The sequence below is a fragment of the Ambystoma mexicanum genome, chromosome 4p (assembly GCF_040938575.1).
Source record: "Ambystoma mexicanum isolate Mex_15411 chromosome 4p, UKY_AmexF1_1, whole genome shotgun sequence".
In the NCBI taxonomy this organism is placed as follows: domain Eukaryota; kingdom Metazoa; phylum Chordata; class Amphibia; order Caudata; family Ambystomatidae; genus Ambystoma; species Ambystoma mexicanum.
The window spans coordinates 63,966,137-63,983,567 of NC_090927.1; the positions used below are offsets into that span (position 1 = coordinate 63,966,137).

Genomic DNA, 17,431 nt, shown 5'->3' on the forward strand with positions numbered 1-17,431 from the left:
AACGGGGCCACCAGGATCACCTTGCACTGAACCTTGCGCAGCATCTGGATCAGAGGCAACGTGTACGCGAACCGGCCCATCCATGGGAATGAGAATGCGTCCCCCCCTAGAGTCCGGATGAGCCACCCTGCTGCCAAAGAGACTGCACTGCCGGTTTTCTGGGCTGGTGAATAAGTCCAGCGGGGGGAGTCCCCCATTTCCTGAATATCCTTGTCACCTGGTCATCCTTCAGCCACCATTCTTGCATCTGAACTTATTCTCTGCTGAGAGCGTCCACCTGCTCGTTTTGCACCCCAGGCAAATAGTAACCCACTAGATGAATCTTGTGCAACAATGGCCCAGTGCCAGACCGCCTGAGCCTCTCTGGACAGAGACTTGGAATGCATGTCCACTTGTTTGCGGAGATCAAACATAGTTATGGGGTTGTCCATCAGAATTCGTACCACGAGCCCTGAATGAGGGGCCAAAAAGACTTTAGTGCCCAGTGTACTGCCCTCAACTCCAGAACGTTGATATGCAACAAAGCCTCCTCGAGGGACCATAGGCCTTGGACCTGAAACTGGTCGAGGTGAGCACCCCAACCCACCTGGGAAGCATCTGTCCCGATCGTATACTGAAACTCTGGCTCCACCAGAGGCATACCCCTCACTATGTTGTGGGAGAGTCCACCACGGCAGGACGTCTGCCATTGCCCAGGATATGAGAACCTGGTTGGACCACGAACCGAGGACCTGTGACCATCTTGAAGCGAGAAACTCCTGCACTGGCCGCATGAAAAGCCGACAATTTGGGATGAGTCGGATGCAGGACGTATTGGTGCCAAGAAGAGACATGTATACCCAGACCGTGACCGGTGTTCCCAGGCACAAAGGAACCCGCCATGGATAACAGCTTCCCTATCCTTTCTAACGATGGGTTCATCAGAGTGAGCTGTGTCTGAAAATGAGCACCTAGAAAAACGAAGTCCCTGGAGGGCGTTAGACAAGATTTGGCGTAGTTGACTGCAAAGACCATTTGCTGTAACAGGAGCACAGCCGCATGGAGAGACACGCCCGCTGACAAGTCGCCCCCTGACCAACCAGTCGTCAAGGTACGGATAGACATGGAGTCCCTCCATGTGGAGGTAAGCCGCCACCGCAGCCAGGCACTTGGTGAATGTCCTGGGAGCTGACTTGAGGCCAAAGGGGAGAACCCGAAATTGGTAATGCTCGTCGCCGACCAAAAACCGTAGACACTTGCAATGTTTAGGGTGTATCGGGATGTGGAAATAAGCAACTTAAAGATCGAATGGCGCCAGAAACTCCCCAGGCTACACAGTTTAGTGGCCTTAGGTCCGGAATGGGGCACCATTTTCCGCTCGTCCATTCGTTTTTTTGAGGACGAAAAACCGAGAGTAGATACCTTGTCCTTTTTCCCGACTTCAGGACCTTTTCTATAGCCCCCTTTCTGCAGCATTAGGCTCACCTCTTGCCGCAAGATCTGTAGATGTAGCAGTGATACCTTCACCGGTGGAATAGGGAGTGGTGGATGCTAGAACACCTACGAGTGGCCGTAGTGGACTGCAACTAACACCCATTGGTCCATCGTCATCAAACGCTGCTCGTCAAAATGTTGAGCCACTTTCCCTCCCAGTCGACTGCCCTTGTGTCAGTCATTGTTGAGGCTTGGACTGGCGTACCAGAGGAGGAAGAACCCCTCTTCCGCTGACTTTGATAGTCCTCGTTATGCTGAGTTGACTGGTAAGAGCGACAAGACCCCTGGGAGGAATAGCTGGTGTTCCCCGAGGCTCCCGGAAATGAGTGAAAGGGACGAAACAAACGCCTACCCTGCAGCTTTGCCAGGAACCTTGCTGTATCCAAATCCTCCTTCATATTCTTCAGAGCTTTATCAATCTTTTACCAAAACAGCTGCTTCCCATCGCAAGTCATGTCCACCACCTTGTGCTGTACTTCAGGTCCGAAATCTGTACAGCACAACCATGCCTGCCGCCACAGGAAAACCCCATTATTTATCTGCTTAAACCCAGATTCCGCCAGGTCCACCGCAATATTCCTGCTATGATTGGAGGCTTCCTCCCCCTCACGAACCAGAAGCATCGCCTCCGCCTGTTGCTTTTCGGGTAGATGGTCCAGCAGCGGCACCAATCTGTGCCACATTTCTCTGTCGTAGCGCGCCATGAGGGCCAACGAGTTGGCTGCCTGCACTGGCGTCACCCCCACCATCAGCACCTTCTTTCCAAAAGTAGCCAGTTTACGTCCCTCATTGTCTGGGGGCGTTGCACGCTTATGCTGGCTATGCGCTTTCCGACTGGCAGCCGCCGACACCACAGACTTCAGAGTGGGCTGCGACATGAGGCACTTTGGTGTGGACTCCGGTGCTTTGAACTTTTTTTCCAAGCAGCCCTTGACCGCAGGCTCTGTGAAAGGATGGAGCATAGTGCAAATGCCCTCCTGCCACGCGTGGTCCAAAATGGGGATAGAGAAGACCGCCTTCAGCCTCTTATGATCAAACAAAAAACATCCTTTCCTCTCCTCTTCAGGAGCAGGGGCAAACGGCTGGCAAGCCTTGGCCATCATGGCATGAAAGGCGCTCACATCGACGGCGGAGAGGGCTGTGCCAGGCTGCTCGGGGGGTCCACCTCTGGGTCCGTATCCCAGGTATCCGCCTGCCTGGGCGACAACAAGAGCGTGTCTTGCGGAACCCTATCAGGTTTAGACTCCACTAGCTCCCCTTCTTCCTGATCCCCTACGAGGAGGAGGTGTATCCTCTAGGTGGTGGAACAGGCAGCCTAACCTGGGGAGACTTCCGTGGTGGACCCTGGCGAGGGCCACCCACACCCTCCTGTCGGGGAACTGCCAGTAATCCTGCCCGAGGGCCACACCGGGGTTTATTGTACCGGGAGCTGGGCATCCAACTGTCCGAGAAGCAACTGCAGCGTAGTCAGCACCTGCATTTAGAGTAGGGAGTGCGGGTTGACCAACGGATACTGAGGCGGAACAGCCTCCAGGCTGCCCGACGTGGATGGAACCGCAGACCGTAGGCCCAACCCCGAAGGGTAGAGGAGCTGATGAGTCTCCTCCTCCAGACTCTAGCCAAAGTCGTAGGTCGAGGGATCTTGCTGGAGAATCTCCATCGGGAGCAAAGGTGCAAAGCTGGTCCCAGAATGCCACGGCACCTCCCCTGAAGGCAATAGGCCTTCATCGGCCCCCAGCGGAACCGAAGAACCCAGTGGTTCCATTCCCACTGAAACAGCCGTCGACAAGGCAGTCGTTGACGTGGTCAACAGCAAGGCCGTAGCCGACGTCGTCGACAAGGTGGACGAAGGGACTGTCGGCACCCAAAAATTTATCGATGTGGTTATCCAGGTACCAGCCAGTGGCTTGGGTTTCGCCGACTAAGATGGCCGCTTGAACGTGGAGATGGAATGGTGTCTGGAAGAATCTCTTCCAGACGGCGAATGATGCCGTCCTTCGAAGACTACTTCGAAGAGGACGAATGTGACTGCAACTTCTCCCTGACCGAAGACTAAAGCCTGCGCGATGGATCCGCAGGCTTCTACGGTCGGCCATTCAAATTCTTGGCCTCTCGGCCCACGGTACAACCATGCCTGGAGTCGGGCCTCTGGACCCCGTGCCTTTTTGCACCGCCTTGCCGCTGAAGACTAACTGCTCTTTCCAAAATCCAAAGCCGGGCCTGCCCCTGTGCACTGTTTTAGGCGCTGGCTCCGCCCGACTGCGCCCTCTGGCGCAAAGGAGACCTCTCCGTCGGAGAAGTAGAAGACTTGCCCCTGCGGGCTGAACCCACATCCAAGCCCGGATAGGCCCCCTCGTTCAACCAGCAAATCAGCCGCCGGTTACGGTCTGAGCGTCTTCTCAGAGAACCCCTGGCAAATCTTCAGAGTTGTCAAAGTGATTGGGGTACAGGCAGGATAGACAGTCTGCATGACCGTCTCCTTCATAAACATTGAGGCCGCAAGTCTCGCATGGCCAGTACAATGACTTCTTCAGGCCCACAGATGACATGATGGGCCTGGAAACACACCGGAGCAGTGAAGCTGCGTAGAAAATACAAAGAGAAAAAAATCTCAAGATGGAACACGAGGTGATCCCAAAGGTTTGGAGACGGTTGAAATCTGAAGGGAAGCCACGGGGGCGGGGCTATTTATACTGGATGTCCTATTGGTGCAGCCTAAAGCACGCATAAAGACATCAATAGGACACTCAGTGTCGACGTTTTCCATAGGAAAACTGCTATATTAAAGTTACTGAGGTTTCCCAGCCTGACGATGGAAAATATTCACAGCATGTGAATCCATGAAATATCCAATGCTGGAGAATGAACATTGTTATACAATTGTTTATTTTGATCTGTTGGTCTATTAATGACTTGCTTACATGCTTTGATGTCTTTGTTTTATGGTACCGATTACAGCCTTGATAAAGACCCGTGTATAGGTCGAAAAACATGTTGGCTGTGGCTTTCCTTAACTTTGAAACATTTAATATATTAACATTTTACAATTCAAGTTTGAACACTTATTTTAACATTTAATGTTTAGTCATCAACATAAGGTGGAGCGCAACAGTGTCAGTGCTTACCAATTGGTGAAGTCTTGTGACATTGGCAAAAAGCCACAACCCAGCCTTGGCGGTTGCAGCGCCACAACTCTTTGTAAATGTAGGCGCCGTTGTTCTAACCTGTGGCTGCCCGTTTATCAGTACCTATAGGGTGCATTTGTAACATTGACATTCTCAAAAGCAGAAAAAGAAGAACAAGAAGGGTGCCAATCTCCTCACCTGGGACATCATTTTGGGAAATCTGGAACCCACATTGCCAATACAACAAAGAGACAAAGAGAAAACCTTTGAGAGTTGTGTGAAATTAAACCCCATATCTGGCAGGAAAGTAAACCAGGAGGAAAAACAGTTGTATGAAGTTGAAGTACATTCATGGCAGGAGAGTAAATCAGGAAAAGAACAATTAGTTATTTCTAAACAGAAAACATTGTGGTTATAAAGAAGAGCATACATCAAGTTGATTCCATTCCTGGCAGGCGAGTGAACCGGGAATGGAACATTTGCCTTCAAGTAGAAAATGTGGTTGTTAGAAGGAATACTGAAGGAAGAAGATATTTACTGTATAATTGCCTGATGCATTTACAATTTATTATGTAGCAAGCGACCTTTGGTATGCTATCCTGAGAAAAACATCTTATGAAAAGGTTATGTCAGTTTACTAAGTGAATATTTTGCTGCAGGGAAAAAAACATTGCTGGAAGAAAAAAAAAATGGTGTTTTGGTTTCTAAACAAGTGTTTAATGAAAGACATTCATTTTCTTTGTCCTGGATTGATTCTGGGGAAGGGACACAAACCCTGGTTACAAGGATTACTTTGTAAGAAACAAAGTTTGAACAATTACATTGTTTTGAAGCAAAAGCCAATATATTTACCTTTTTGTATTTTGTGCCTGTTAAGTGCGAGGGTCAGATACTCTTGGACACAAGATTGTGTTTCTTTACTTTTAGTTTGATAGGTAGGGACTATCTTGTTAGGATAGGTACAGATAGGAGTTTCTCATCCCTGTTGTATTTGAATAAATTTGGCAAACTTTGAGACAACAGCAGCCTTGTATCTGTCCCTCATTTCTGACCCCCCCAAAGTACCCAGTGGCATAGTCTAATATGACTAAGATATAGAAGTGTCCCAGTTTAGAAGGTTCCAATGGGCAAACAATGTCCATTCCTATCCGTAAAAAGGGCAAGAAATAATGGGAATTGGTTAAGGGAACTGGTTGGAGGGGGGTATAAGCGCTTTTGACAGAGTGGACATGTCAGAACATTCTTAACCTCGGCATACATCCCCGGCCAGTATAAGCAATTTAGTATTTGCCCCCTGGGTCTTAGCAGCCCCTAGATGTCCAACTGGGAGGTTGGCGTGCGCAATCTCCAAGACCACTTTCCTATATAGAATAGGTCTTCAACATACCCTTAAATTGACATACCATCCTAGACTACATGTAGTTTGTATTGTTCTGTGCGTTTTGTGTTCTCACCCCGCCCCCCAATGCTAGTCTGATTTTCGGTGTGTAATAAAACCATATAAAATATAATCGCTATATGGCACCACAATTTGGGAACGTGGAATCCCATCTGGGCCGATACCACCCATATACAGCAACCCATGATTGAGAACGAAATGGCACCTCTTTATTTCTTCCCTCTTCCTTAGAAATGACTCTGGAATTCCTCTGCTAACACCGGGTAATTTTGTTGTGCAAATGCTAGACCAGGAATGATTTCTATGTCATTTTCACTAGGGGGCATTGTTATGGGGTACTTTCTGGTCCCAGATAGGCTTCCCTGAAACCCTTGGTACTTCTCTCTGTATCTTCGGGTTCATCTTCTCAACCATTTTGGGGAAGAGGGCCTGCTCCAAGATACATTGAGCAATTCTAGCTCCAGCTCGATGTGGTAGGACTGTTTTCCCTTGTTTTGTAATAATATTTGAACATCACTCTAAAGTATGGGTCAATCGCCCCGCCATTACATCTAGGTCATACTTCCAAGTCAAATCTGATTTTGCAGCTAACCTGATGCAAGTCCCGAGGGAGATGAGGGGAGTAGGACATCAATACTAAGTCAGTAGGTATCCAATTGACTCTTTAGTTGCGACTGACGGAGGTCTGGCCCGCTCACTAAGTTTGGTATAAGTCCCCCAGTTTGTATCAACCAGGTCCGATCCCATTCCGACACCATATACAAGGATGCAGAAGCAAGGCTCAGACACAAAGGAGGCATGTTTTCTGGCAGAAATGTTTACGTGAAAAAGGGTTGGAAAAATGCTCCTCTGGCCCCAACACTAATGAAATTTTCATAATGCCCAAATTATAAAGTCTGTCCATGCTGTGTCCCAAAAAGCAATCTTCTGTCTTTAACACTAATGACAAACTAACTGTGCAAGGATGATCTCATCTCAAAGTAAATATGCTCTTTGTGAGTACCATAAGCAGAAAGGTTCCCAAACTCTTGGTTACAAATGGCAAAAATAAAAGAAAGGCGCAAAACTGTAGGTTCAAAGGTTAGGGTTGTAAATCATTACACTAGATTCCCTATTCAATGTGGTGTTCTACGTTTGGGGCCTCTCAGGCCTATCATTGCTTTATCAAATGTCAACAGATAGTTCACCATAATATCTTCTATATGCTTTACTAATTCATCTTGGCAAAGTGACACTCCTTTTGCCAAGAACAGGACTTGTACTGTCTTTTCTTCTGGGTGTAAGTCCCAGACTCTCAATATAACTGCTTGGTACGATCTCATGTCAAGCCGTTAAGCTTTAATGGAAGTTCTTATTTGAGTGCTGGCCCCAGACTAGTAATATTCGATTTGGTAAACTCTCCTGCCAAGTCTTTGCCCTCTCAAGGACACAGTCCCAGACTTGTAACATTCACTGTTGCTTGGTCTGTTCCTCTGCCAAACAGTTCCAAAATGTACTGTCTTTTTGGGCGCGAGTTCCAGACTCGCAATGGTCAAATTGGTTTCTGTTTCTGATGTTGAAATGGATGCGCGTTGCCGAATTGCATCCGGTTTCCAGGGTCCCAGACCCTCTTATAATGGCCTCCACCTTCGCCTTCTTGCTCCCCCGGACCTCCTGCACTACTCGGGGAATCCATGTACCTGTTTTGCTTCCATCTGGAAGGTGCCAGTGTTTCCAGAGAAGCTGCAGCTCCCCTGGAGGCTCAGGTCACATTCAGGGCTTCATCATGGTCAGCAGCAGTTTCTTTGGCGTCTGCTTCTTTCCAGCAGGCCGTCTTCTCTGCTGGGCGGTTGGCTAGTGCTCAGGGAGCCCCGAGGTACCGGACAGCAACAACTTGAGCAGCCCAGGCACCTAGGACCTTGCTTGAGTTCTCCTCCTCAGCTTCCCTCCAGTTCACTCTAGCCGTTCTCGCCACCACCTGGTTTTCCAGCTTCCTCAGAGGAGGATCGATCTCCTCCATCAAGTCAGTTGTTCCATGTTAAAGAATTGCATTGGAAAAGGCAGTTTCTTTGGACCAATCACATTTGCTGAAAAAGCACAGTGCACATTTTGCTTCCTGACAGTGATCCCTGGTCTCCTGGTCATCTTGCGCGTCTCAGTACATGTCAGTTAGATGTGAAAGATTCTGTATAATGGAAGGCTTGAAACTTGTCAAGTATGTTAGATTGACTATGTTGACAATAATAGATATGGGCCATATCACAAGAAGGCAGGGGAATATGTAATATATTTAGGGGTACTAATGCAGGGGCATACCACATTCTCTGAAGAGTCATCCCTATTTCCATAAGGGAGTTCCTCCCTGAAGTGATCCTACCTCTGTTCACAACCTGCAGGGGGATTATTGCACAGTGGAAGCATTGCCCTGGCCCCATGGCGAAGGGACGACATCCTCATATTCATCACAACACCCATAAAAACTATGTCTGCTGGTTTCTCAGTTGCCAACGCAATTTCAGTGTCAAGCAAGAGCTCGAAATAGGATCTGGATGCCACAAGCCTACTTCAAAATGTAGTCTAGCAACCAACAACAGGGATGGTTCTTGCTATAACAGTCAATCAAAATGTCATGACAGTATACCCACTCCAAACAGGTCTTCATAATCCGGAGCTCAGGTAAGTAAATGTATGAATGCGCGCATTCCATGCCATGCAGACACCTTTAGATGTACAAAAACGCTCATTAATGTGAATCGAAAGCTTGCTCTAGCTAACATTATCGGGTCGATCAAAGCAAGGTTAACCAGCATCCTAAGTACATGCAGATAACAATGGCTGCAAAAAATGTAACATCGCTGCAGGGTTCCTCTATAAATAATACTGCAATTCTTTTCAAGAACAACTCTCTTGCCAGATGCCCCTGCAAAGTATAGTGTCAAATATCCTAGGACAAATAAAACACTGTCTCAATGTGAAACTATATAGTGTAATGGGGACAATTGTAGGATTCTGAATTATAGCTCTATTTAAACAATTAACCTTATGAAAACCACTGAATCAGATATTTGGAATGGCGCCGCTTGTCCGAGTCACATCCTGTGGCATTACCCTTGGGCGAATGGATTAACAGAATGCCTTAATATAGTATATAATTTACCACAATGGGATATGAGGGAAGGAGATATATGGCCCACAATGCTACCAGAAAACCCCTATTTTTCTGACTGCCAAGAAAATGCAGGCAGTTTACAAGAAACATTAGGATATCTAGAACTTGCAATTCTTTGTTCCAAAGCAGCTACTTGATCTTGTACACATTGCAATGTGTAATCGAATGCTCTTCTACAAATTAAGTTCTGTCTCAAACATGAACCCAGGTGTTCTAGAAAGATTGGATCTGCAAATAGGAATTTGCCTGATCAAGGTCGCATGTCTGCAAAATCTTATTTAATGAAAGAATATAAATGAGAAACTAGCTAACGAAGGTCACCCTCTAGTTTCACTTAAACAATGCAGCAACTGAAATAATGACTTGCTCCTTAACATTAAATACAACCTCCTCGTTTCATGGTTTTAAAAGCAAATTGGTTGCATTCAATAAGGGATACATGAAGCTTAAGACGATTCAGCAAGTTCACACGAGAGAATGATGGATGGTAAATAGTTTGCTCAACTTGTTTTAAGCTTGAATATTGGATAATCTCACTTTTAAACTTTTGATGTTCTTATTCTTGAAGTCTAAACAGCTAATAAAGTGTACAAAAAAATGAATGTTTTCATCCAAAGGAACTTAGTCAACCAATTTTAAAACTCCTCAATTGGGAAATGATAGAATTGGATGTGGATTAAAAGGTTATTACTTGACGAACACTCCGCTCATCAGTCAGACATAAAAATCAGTATTCCTGTGATTTCTAAAAAGTACTCCAATCCATATACAAATAATGTTTGGCCGTTAAGTGTGAATACACTTTTGGTATATATTAAAACGCTTCAGAAACAGTACGATTAGCCCAAACTATTTAACAATTTATTTTATGTTCAATAATAGCCCAAATTAAACTGCATAAATGTCATCCACTATGAAAGTATATAACCTGAGCTCTGATATCGCAAGATAACGCTGCAGAATCGGTTTACATTTGCATCCTGATCAATTCCTTGGTTACAAACAAGTGTTTGAGGAGTGTTTACAATCTTGCTTGAAAATGCTTAATAGCAGAAACTGCTGGTATTCACATGTCAATGTGCCTGGGAGAAGCAGCATTAATTTCTTCTGGCAGTTTCTTCAAACGCTAGAAAAACATTTAGGGGCGTGGACGGGGGCTGAGGCATACGTCAGTGAGAAACAATAGTTACTTTACAAAGACTATACATCACCTAGGAACCACTTGGTTGGTAGCACTTCCTCTATTTCCACAAATAACACACAGCCGAGGTTAGAATGTTAGGATTTATTTGATAAGCAAACACTTGGTCGAAAGTGGAGTCTGAATGTCAGAAATTGTTCTCTCTTCCTACATCTCATGAAGCAATATTATATTTAAAGGCAGTGTTTTGCCATCATTTCAAGTCCAAAACTTAACCAAAATTTGTTTGCACGGTCATCCACTCCATGGATCATGCATTCCCTGGTGCTTCAGTACAAACTATGGATTACCTAAACACTGTACACAAACAACATCTCTTCCACATAGTTATCGTACTTTTCCCATCTGTGGTGGCTGCAAGGGAATGTGTAAAGTCTGAGACAAGGGAGAGGACTGATTTCAGAACAAACATTGTTATGCTATGTTTATTTGTACCGTGCACCGCCACCACCCAAGAGTAGTCTCCAGACTGGTTGATCTTTCGTTGGATTTCTGTTGACCTATGAGCCATGCCTTCTTCTGGGAGCTGTCGCTACATTCAGAGAACAAGGCTGATTATGCCACGGTTGTGAGTCCGGCGATGAGCTTTCAGGTGGGAGTTAACAGTAAACCGCCTGCCACATTCAAGGCACTTGTAGGGTTTCTCTCCTGTATGGATCCTCATGTGCACCTTTAAGTGGTACGACTTGGTGAAGCCTTTACCACACAGTTTGCACAAAAAGGGCCTCTCTCCTGTGTGAGTTCGAATATGAAATGTCAGGTATGCCTTCATAGCAAAACACTTGCCACATACTATACATTGAAATGGCTTCTCTCCGGTGTGATTTCTCTGATGAATGCGAAGCTTGTAGGCATTGGAAAAGCTTTTCTCACACACATCACACCAATACATTGCTTCACCAGTGTCACTTTCCTGCATGGAATTGGAATAACTTGGATTCATGAATACGTTCATGCGTTCTGCATCAGACCTGGTGTGACTTGAGTGGCTCTTCTGGTGTTTGATGGCTTTCTCCATCTCGTTGAAGTCTTCCCCACATAGTACACATTTGTATGACCTCCTTTGGTGGGTGTTCTGTTCGAACATTGGAATTGTATGCTCCTCAATGTCATAATCAAAGTCAGCAGACGAAAGGTACCTCGGAGGGCATCTCTTCGTCCTCACCGCCATCTGCTGCTCCTGGCATGAATTCAGTCCATCAAAATACAAGGGAATGTTTCTGGTGGCTTCAAACGGCGACCGAGAGGTACTTTCAGTCAATTCTTCAGGGTTTGTCACTGGGTCCACAGTGATGGACCCATCATCTACAAGATTAAAGGGAGACTTAAGTCATCATGGACATTCTATTCTCAAGAGAAATACAAGACAAAGACCCCCGATGTCCATATCCCCCTGAGGGAACCAGTTGCTGTTAAAGAGCTATCAGAGGAGCAAGCATTGGGTTCCCAGATCCTTCCCAGAAAGACCATTTAGATCAGTTGTGGAAGCCCTCCACTGGCACTACAGTGCAGAATTCTAACTGAGTCCGTTTTACAAAAAGCCACAATAGTACAATTAAAACATGCATTACCATGTCATAATGACATGCGCTGTAATTTAACCAATTCTTAATTTAGCAAACTCATCTTCAAACCGTTATATGACTATAAGTTACTTCGTCACATTTTATGATTCGATAGCTAAACTAGCTAAAATACAACTTGATACAAAGATCAAACTCAATGGATTGCTTTTTCTCTTGATTAGCGTATGCGACACAAAGAACTGAGTTTAATCCTAAATTCAGATCATTTTTTGATTTAAAGAAAGAAAAAAAAAGGACACCTTTCTTTGATAAATTGTGGTACAATTATAATTTAGACATTACCATCAGAAAAGGGTGGTTCCATAAACCACAAAAATATAGGACAAAAAACATTAACTGAAAAGCAACTGTAGCATTAGTCACATTTCCATGCACCTATATATTAACTGAGGACTAAAGCTAAGCAATTTAACAAGGTTCAGCAGTCTCACAAAATCTTTTAAGTGAAAATAAATAAAAAGCTATACAAATAAAATTAGCACATTTAAAATTACTCTAATGCAGGTGAATTGTCTACAGTACATGATTTAATTATGGAACCCAATACTTAGATTATATTCGCATCTTCTCTGATTGTATCCTCTCTTTTAAGGTCAGTTTTTCTAACAGAAGGATTAATAAGTATTGTCCACTTTCTATATTCCATTAATAAAGAAAAAGGCCTGTAGCCCTTTGTTAATTTTGAACAAAGTGCCACAGATTAATTGAGTCCGTATAGGGAGTACCCCCTCCTCCATGGTTCTTGAAGAACATGCAGCTACCTCTGCGTAACTAAATTAAATAATGACAGTCGCACGTTACTGCATGTATAGGGGGTGCATAGGCCTCAAAAGTTTTTGAAGAACAGGCATTAATGGAAAAAGGCACCATCAGATGTCAATGAATATTAAATCAAATCATGGTGCCTTCAGTTATCTTCGCATAACCAAACTATGCTGTTGGAATAGAAGACCTAGCACAGCCAAATTGTCCTGGGAAATCCAATGTGAACCTTGGTAAACAGCTGGATAGAGATCTTATATAGGTATGGTAATAACCACCAACTATAGTCTAATTCAGGCAAGATTGTGTCGATTAAACTTTGGATATATTGCTTTTTGGTTGCTGCTCTTCCCAAATTATAAATTGCCCTATTTTTGATAAATATATAGACTTTCCGCGCTGCACTGAGGCACGCGTGTTGTGCATAATTTAATGAGTGCACTTCACTTTCTAGGGATGGCACTGATTTGATTGTTCTCCCTGTGAATAACTAGGCAAGTACACAGACAAATGGTGACATTTATAATCCAGGCAGTTAATCATTCATTTCATTAGGTTTGTGTTTGTTATTGATTAGAACAGACCTTTCTCCAAGGAAGAAGTGGGCTTTAAATGCTAGGCGCTCTGTCAAAAACCAATTTTAAAACAATTCTTTATATTAATTATTTTACCACCATATTTGTTGTAGTCATGGCCTACAAATACTAAGTGTGCCGGTAGTTTTCAGGAGTGATTAATAAGACTATCCATGTATAGCTTAGTATTATATATATATATATATATATATATATATATATATATATATATATATATATATATATATATATATATATATATATATGTTCCATTATGGACAAAGTATGTATGAATATGTTGATATATATGATGCAGATTATTCCCCTGTGTTAAGATAATTTTTAGATCATGTGCCAATTCATATAAACAAAAATGATAATTTTAAATTATGGAGGATGCTTCACTCTAATAACTTATAAGTATTTCATTTGTAAATACATGGACAATTTCTTTTCACAAAAATCACTTCTCCGTTAATTATAATTTAGACCATCAATCACACCAATAAAGAGGAATAGAGTGCATGAAAGCACAAACGCGTCAATGGTGAGGCATCAAACAACCTTCTAAATAAATGCCAGCACCCATTTCTTCTTAGAAGAAGATACAATGAAAGGCTTAGATTGCACATTTAAAATTAAGGTAAACTAAAGGAATAGGAATTAATGAAAGGCTGATGGAAAGTTTCTAAACTAATTTTACACTTGAATGTAATAGGTAGATTAAGAAGTGTAGGGACAAATTAAGTCAGAATGTGCAGCTGGTAATCGACAAAGAATTCCTGCACATAATGATTGGTCTTAAAAGTTTTGGTCCTCCAGAAGGAACCATGGCATGTATCCTGAAAATGGGATAGAGATCACAAGGAATAACAAAGTTACTCACCGTAGTGACTACCTTACTCCTAGTCCATAGTCACCTTTCCTCCATACTTTTGGGACATGTCGTCCATCGAGACGGGACCGGAGCACTTTTGAAGCATCAAAATGAACTTTGCCCTTTTATTTTTGAATACTGTCTGCAAAAAGCAGAGGGAGAAGCCCACGTAGCAGCCTTGACCATGGACTCCCAAGGAACATATTTCTGAGCAGCAACAGCAGCCGCTTTGCCACAGACCGAATGCGCATGAACGCCCCTTGGGGGATGAAGGCCTTGAATTGTATAAGCCTCTGAGATGCATGAAGCGATCCAGTGTGTGATGGACGCTTTTGAAGCAGGTTTCCCTGTTGGGTGCCCGAAAGTAACAAAAAGTTATGAGGAGTTTATAAGTTGGCTTGTTCTGTCAAGATAAAACTTCAGAGTTCTTCTAACATCCAGGTTATGTAGAACCCTTTCTGCATCCGACAGTGTTTGGAAAGAGAACCGGTAGGGATATCAACTGATTGATGTGGAACTCAAGACCATTTTTGGAAGGAAAGAAGGATGAGTGTGGAGCACCACTGTATCCTTGTGGAAAGTCGGGAACGGATGTTCGATAGAGAGCTTGAAGCTTACTTATTCTTCTCGCAGAGGTTACCGCAATCAAGTAGGCCACTTTCCAAGAGAGAAACTTGAGCTCAGTAGTGGCCATTGGTTCAAATGGCTTGGGACAAAACGGTAAGGACCACGTTCAGATTCCATTTCAGGTGAGGAGGCCTGACCGGCAGAAAGAGGTGAAGACCACCTGCGAAATGCCTCTTGATTACTGGGTTTGCCAGAAAAAAACTAGCAACTGTCTGTGGAAAGATAAGCTGCAATGGCTATGTTCTGCACGATAGGACATGGATGTAAGAGGCCGCAAGGTTTGATATAAAGGACAAGACACAGTCAATAGAAGCTTGTCGAGGATCAAGCTGTTTAGCAAGACGCCAATGACAAAAACAAAGCCATTTACTTTTGTACTGCGCCCTCGTAGAAGGCTTGTGTGCCGCCTGGATTATCAGCATATCATCCTCTGAAAGGTCAAACTGCACTAAGGACATGAACTCCAGTACCAGGCAACCAAGCTAAAGGATTGTGGGCAGAGGTGCCACACCAGGTGATTGCTCTGGTGAAGGAGGTCTGGAATCTGCGGCAACCTGATAGGGTTGCATATCGATAGGTACTGCAGCTCTGAAAACCAGAACCTGGCTCGCCACAAAGGAGCTATGAAGAGGAGAGTGCAGTTGGAGGCACTCCTGAGCTTCCAGAGCAACCGATTAATCAACAGCAAAGGAGGGTAGGCATAAGCCTTCATGTACCAAGCAATCTCGAGGGCATCCCCCAGGGAAGATGCTTCGAGACCGTCCCAGGAGGCATAGAGTGGTAGTTTCCTGTTGGTTGAAGTCGCAAAAAGGTCCACCATTAGAGAACTACCTTGCTGGAAAAGCTCGACAAGAACATTGTTGTTCCTTTCCCACTCGTAATTCGCCAGAGAATCTGCCGCAACACTGATCTGACCCCGAATGTGCACGGCCTGTAGCCAGACACTGTGTTGGACTTCCCAATTCCAAATCTGGATAGCTAGATCCACCAGAGGAGGTGCCCTGGTGCCCCCCAGTTTGTTGATGTAGAACATAGCTACAGAATTGTCTGTGCATATTCGCACCACTCTGTGGATGATAGGCTGGAAAGATTTGAATGCCAGAAAGACTGCCAAGAGTTCTAGGTAGTTGATGAGATCTTCTATCCTGGGGAGTCCACAGATCGTACACCTCGAGGTGACCCAAGATCGCTCCCCACCCTTGGAGGAAGGAGTCTGTTGTAACCGTAACCTGGGGCAAGGGCACCTGGAAGGAGGTTCCCAGTGAAAGGTTGTTGAAGGTGAACCACCATTGAAGATCTGCCATCATGGAGGATGATACTGGAATCATTTTGGAGTCCAGGTCCACAGCTTGGGACCAGCAGCTCCAAAGCGCTAGCTGTGTGCGCCTCATCTTCAGTCGTGCCAGAGGTAAGGCTAGAACACATGAAGCTATCAGGCACAGGAGTCTCTGGAACAAATCTATGATCATTGTGCAGCCCTAATTACACCAACAGAAATGTCGACATCAATTGTGACATGGCTGCAGTGATTAAATAGATCACTTCTGCCCCCTCGCGCCAGCCGGCATTCCCCAAAACCAGCCCTGACCCAACTTTACTGCGGCGCACTTCTGTGTGCACCGCTGACATCCTTGTGCCCAGCTGTGTCAGCTCCTCCCACTTACGCAGGGTTTTTTTTATTATAGTTTTTGTACTTTATACCCCGCTTACCAGAATGGCAAGTGGGGGACACCCCACCAACCCTCCATCCTTATTACTGCATCCAAGGAGAGCGGGGGACACCCGTGAAACCCTCGCTCTGCTTGGGCACAGTAATGGGGGCGGGATGCAGTGATTTTTGTACGGCGCTCAGGTGCTGTTTTAGACATTACGGTACGATTTCTCTGGAACAACCCGGCCGACATGTGGGAGAATTTCAGGAAAAGAAGGAACATGCTAGATAAATCCGTTATTCTGTCCTGTGTTAGGAAAACTCTGGCAGAGACCATATCCCAACAGAAACCTAGACAAATCGTGTCTGGAGCAACCGTCAGACTATATCTGATAGTTCACCAACAGCCCCAGTTGGGACAGGAGCTGGAGAAGTGACTGAAGATTGGCTGTTGCAGCCCATGGGAAAGGACTGTGCAGAAGACAATCGTCCAAATATGGATAGACATGAACTCCCAGCAGTTTGAGGAATGCTGCGATAACCACCATCTTTGTGAAGACACGCAGTGCAGAGCTGAGACCAAACGGCAGCACTCGATATTGGAAGTGTTCTGTTTCCACAAAAACCAAAGGCATTTCCGATGTGGGCCAAAGATCAGAAAAGTGCATCTAAGCTTCCTGAAGATCTACCAAACTGAGCCAATCGCCCTTCCCGGAGAGAGGACCTTATCTGGCTGGCCGTGATCATCTTGAATTTCTCTTGGTATAGGAAAAGATGTTCCCCCAAGAGGGAAAAAGGTTCCACCACTCTGAGGTTCAGATGTTTCTGTACCTCTGCTCTTGGGAGGGAGACCCAGTCTGCTGAAGAGGACGGTGAGAGAGTGAGGTATGAGGGAGGGGCAAGCCAAAGCTCACTCAGGCGATGAAAAAAACCCATCGGCCTTCTGTGATGGTCTGCCACGCCTCCAGGTGAGACGATATGAGTCCACCCACCGGAGTATCGTGTGA

The 17,431-nt window shown here is 45.0% G+C and overlaps 1 protein-coding gene across 7 annotated transcripts in view; it reads right to left on the reverse strand.

The window, feature by feature from the left end:
- Nucleotides 1-17,431, reverse strand: part of LOC138452992 (zinc finger protein 383-like) — a 700,934-nt gene that overhangs the window by 233,892 nt on the left and 449,611 nt on the right. The window contains exon 9 of one of the 7 annotated variants that reach the window (XM_069605388.1): nucleotides 10,416-11,651. The exons of the other annotated variants lie outside the window; for them this stretch is intronic. Coding sequence (XP_069461489.1) covers nucleotides 10,885-11,651 — 767 coding nt within the window. The 3' untranslated portion in view covers nucleotides 10,416-10,884. Of the gene's footprint in view, nucleotides 1-10,415; nucleotides 11,652-17,431 lie in introns of those variants that run through there. 7 annotated transcript variants of the gene reach the window in all.